This window comes from Acanthisitta chloris, unplaced genomic scaffold (genome assembly GCF_000695815.1).
Source record: "Acanthisitta chloris isolate BGI_N310 unplaced genomic scaffold, ASM69581v1 scaffold18302, whole genome shotgun sequence".
NCBI lineage: Eukaryota > Metazoa > Chordata > Aves > Passeriformes > Acanthisittidae > Acanthisitta > Acanthisitta chloris.
This window is the reverse complement of record NW_008661213.1, coordinates 1-3235: the sequence shown is the minus strand read 5'-3', so window position 1 is coordinate 3235 and position 3235 is coordinate 1. Positions and strand designations below refer to the sequence as shown.

At 61.3% G+C, this 3235-nt stretch overlaps 1 protein-coding gene across 1 annotated transcript; it reads right to left on the bottom strand.

Moving 5' to 3' along the window:
* Positions 1 to 300: 300 nt before the first annotated feature.
* Positions 301 to 3068, bottom strand: LOC103797914 (lysosomal protective protein-like; the record flags this gene model as incomplete). The annotated part of the gene is given in 12 exon segments (XM_009070151.1): positions 301 to 342; positions 345 to 386; positions 514 to 615; positions 735 to 824; positions 931 to 1006; positions 1080 to 1228; positions 1349 to 1427; positions 1631 to 1722; positions 1856 to 1940; positions 2247 to 2338; positions 2698 to 2853; positions 2962 to 3068. Coding segments are annotated over 12 exon segments (1112 nt in total), but the record flags the coding sequence as incomplete, so codon positions are not given.
* Between the last annotated feature and the right edge of the window lie 167 nt (positions 3069 to 3235).

Here is a 3235-nt window from a genome sequence, read left to right as displayed (position 1 = left end):
TCCCTGCCACTCCAAACAAGGGGGAGGTGAGACAGGAAACCACAAGTGAGGAGGCGGCTGCAGCAGGTGCTCAACTCTCCCAGCAAGGACAGAGCTCCTGGGACTTGATCCCCCAGCCCGTGCCCTCTGCCCATGGCAGGCAGCCCTGTCCTTCTCCCCATCCAGCTGGGCACCATCCTGCAGAACTGCAGGAGTGACAGGTCCATGGGTAATTCGAGCAGCAGCGAGGACTGGCTGTGAGGTACCGGTGGTGAGGGCAGGTGGGGTGGTGAGGGGCGCCGGGCGCTGCCTCCACAGCTCCTAGTAAGGCTGGTTCTTAATGAAGCGGCAGAACATGGGGAAGAGGCTGCGAGCGGACGGTCCGTGGGCACCATGTGGCCAGCTCCCTGTAGGAAAGGGGCAGCAATGGTCAGGGGGGCTGTGGTGCTGCCACAGCTCTGCCAGCACTGCCCCTCTGATGGCAGCTCTGGTGTCTAGCACACCATCCCTGGCCCTCAGAGCCCTCAGACATACCTTGACAGTGAGGAAGGCGATGTTGGTGAATTCCTTCACGAAGCCCCCAATCTGGTTCTCACCATTTTCAGTGTAGAGCCAGGGCCGGCGAGCCACCTGAACCTGGGAGTGGTGGCAGCACTCTCAGTGCCTGGGGCAAGCCCTGCCCATGGCCAGCCCCAACATACAGCCTGGAGCCAGGGATCAGCCTGGCCTGAGCCCTGCCCTGCCCATTTATATACCTTCTGGCACAGGGAGTCCACAAACCACTCGTCCCCAAGGAAGTTGCAGGCCATGTCGACATCCCCATTGTACACCAGGATCCGGTATTTCTGTGGAGCAGACAGAGGGTGAGGTCTTGTCAGGGCAGCAGCCCCAGCCAGGGAGGAGGCTGGGCTGGCAGAGCCACTCCCAGGGCCCGTGGGCTCCCCAACACACCGTGGTTCCAAGCAGCTTCAGGTACTGCTCATTCATCTGCATGTAGAGGCGCTTGTATCCGCGGTTCACCTCAAAGCTGTGGAGGAAGTGTTGACATCATGCAGCTGCTCCTGCTCGCGGCAGTCCCTGCCCACCCACAGCTTGCTCACCTGCACACCTGCCACTCTGGGGCCTCGGGGGAGATGTGGAGAGCCTTCCGCACCTCCGGGTTGTTCAGATACATGCTAGGGGCTGTGGAGTTGGTGCATGGAGGGTCCATACGGACCTTCTTCCGGGCTACTGGCATCCGGAACAGGTTCTGGAAGAGTTGGGAGACTCATTGTCACAGCAGCACCTGCCCCACAGAGCAGCCACTCTGCGCCTCCTGCCTGCAGAGGCTGCTCACAGTTCTCACAGTGGCACAGGCACTTTGGCTCACCTGCCGCCAGGAGTACCTCAGCGGCATCCGGATGAAGGAGTTGCCCAGGTCATGTGTGATGAGATAATCACCCTCGTACCTGAAGCCAAGATGAGCACGAGGACAGGCTGAAAGCCCTGGGGAAACAAGGGCTCAGGGCCCTCCTTGGAGGAGTCCTCAACAGCAGCCAGACACCATCCATCTGCCTGGAGGGACCTCCCGCCCAGCCTACCATGTCCCTCTGCCATCGGGACCAAAGTGAGCCAGTGCCTGGAGACCCATGTTCCCTGGGGTCACACTCACCTCATGCTCCCAGGGACACCACCATCACACGGGGCGTAGAGGTTGTAAATGTTGAGGCCAGACTCCTCGACAATCTGAATCATCTCCCCCATCTGCAAGGAGCCACAAGAAGGGTTTGGAACTCGGCAGGACCCTCACAGGACTGTGGGCCCACCCAGAGTTGGGTAGGTGCTGCTCACAGACACCAGCACTGGGCACATGTGTGGGGGCTCTGGCTCTCCTCACCTTGAGCGTGCAGTTCAGGTTGGAGTTGTCATGGAAGTTGCACTTGTCCTGGGAGCAGCAGAAGGCCTGCAGGTCCTTCCAGAGCCTGTGGGCAGAGACCAGGGCTTGGATGGCCCTTCTCAGGCAGCAACACCGATGTGACAGCCACACTACAGCTCCCTGCCTGGTGGCTGCAGGGCACATAGCTAGGCCTGGTTCCCTCTGTGCCCCACAAACATGCCCATGGCAGCTGCCTCGGACAAGGAGCCACTTCCAGAGCCTGGCTGCTGGCCCAGGGCAGGCTGGGAGCCGCCCTTGCACAAAAAACACCAACCCAGCCAGCCCTGGCCCCAGCCATCTCCCTGTCCTGCTCACACAGGGACGGCAAATCCAGGACTCCCCCTGCTCTTACTCGGTCCCCAGCAGCCCGTGGTAATAGGCAAAGTAAACCAGGGAGTTGTCATTGATCTCATAAGATGAGAGGCCGTTTCCCACAGCGATTCCCTGCGAGGCAAGAAGAAAACAACCCTGTTGTGTTCCAGCTCCCTGCAGGGCTGCCGCAGCACAACGGCCCCAGGCAGGAAGCAGATGGGGCACTGTTTACTCAGTGGAGGGAACAGGGAGGGTCGGGGGTGCCTGAGGACGCTCCCCTGGCCCCCGACAGCAGGGACAGACACGTCCACCAGCAGCTGCTGCCAGCACCCCAGGAGGAGATGAAAGGCTGACGAGCCAGGCCCATCCTACGTCCCAGAGGTGGCCCCACACGTCCACTGCATGGCCAACCCCCACCCCAGCACTGCTTGAGGGCCCCAGCGAGGCCGTGATGAGCTCTCTCTGCTCCCCAGCAGAGCCCAGCCACGCACCTTCAGATTGAGGCTGGGGTCCTGCATCACCCACTCTGCCAGCGTGGGGATGTAGACCCCCCCATAGCTCTCCCCTGTGAGGAAGAGATCATTCTTGGAGTACTCTGGGAAGAGCCGGAAGAATTCCTTCAGTGCCAGGTAGTTGTTGTGAGCAACCTGTGGGGAGGAGGTGGCTGTGTCACGTGGCAAGGCCACACCTCGTGGGGGGGGGAAGACAGAGGGGCTAATGGGGGGCAGGGCTCGCCCAGCACCCTGGTCACTCGCCTCTGTGTCGTTTGTGGCATACTTCTTGTCATCAGAGTACGAGAAGCCAACACCAGCGGGAGACTCCAGGTAGAGCATGTTGGCAATCTGCGAGGACAGCAGAGGAGCTGGTGATCAGTCAGGGGAGCCCCTCCTCTGGCCCAATGAGACCAAGGGCTGCTGGCCTTGCCCATGTTGGCACCCACAGGTGCCCAGCCCGCCCCCGGGCTGTGCTGAGCCGGCCACATTCCTGCGCTGCTCAACAGCAGACTCGAGAGGAGGGTGTGTTGGGCAG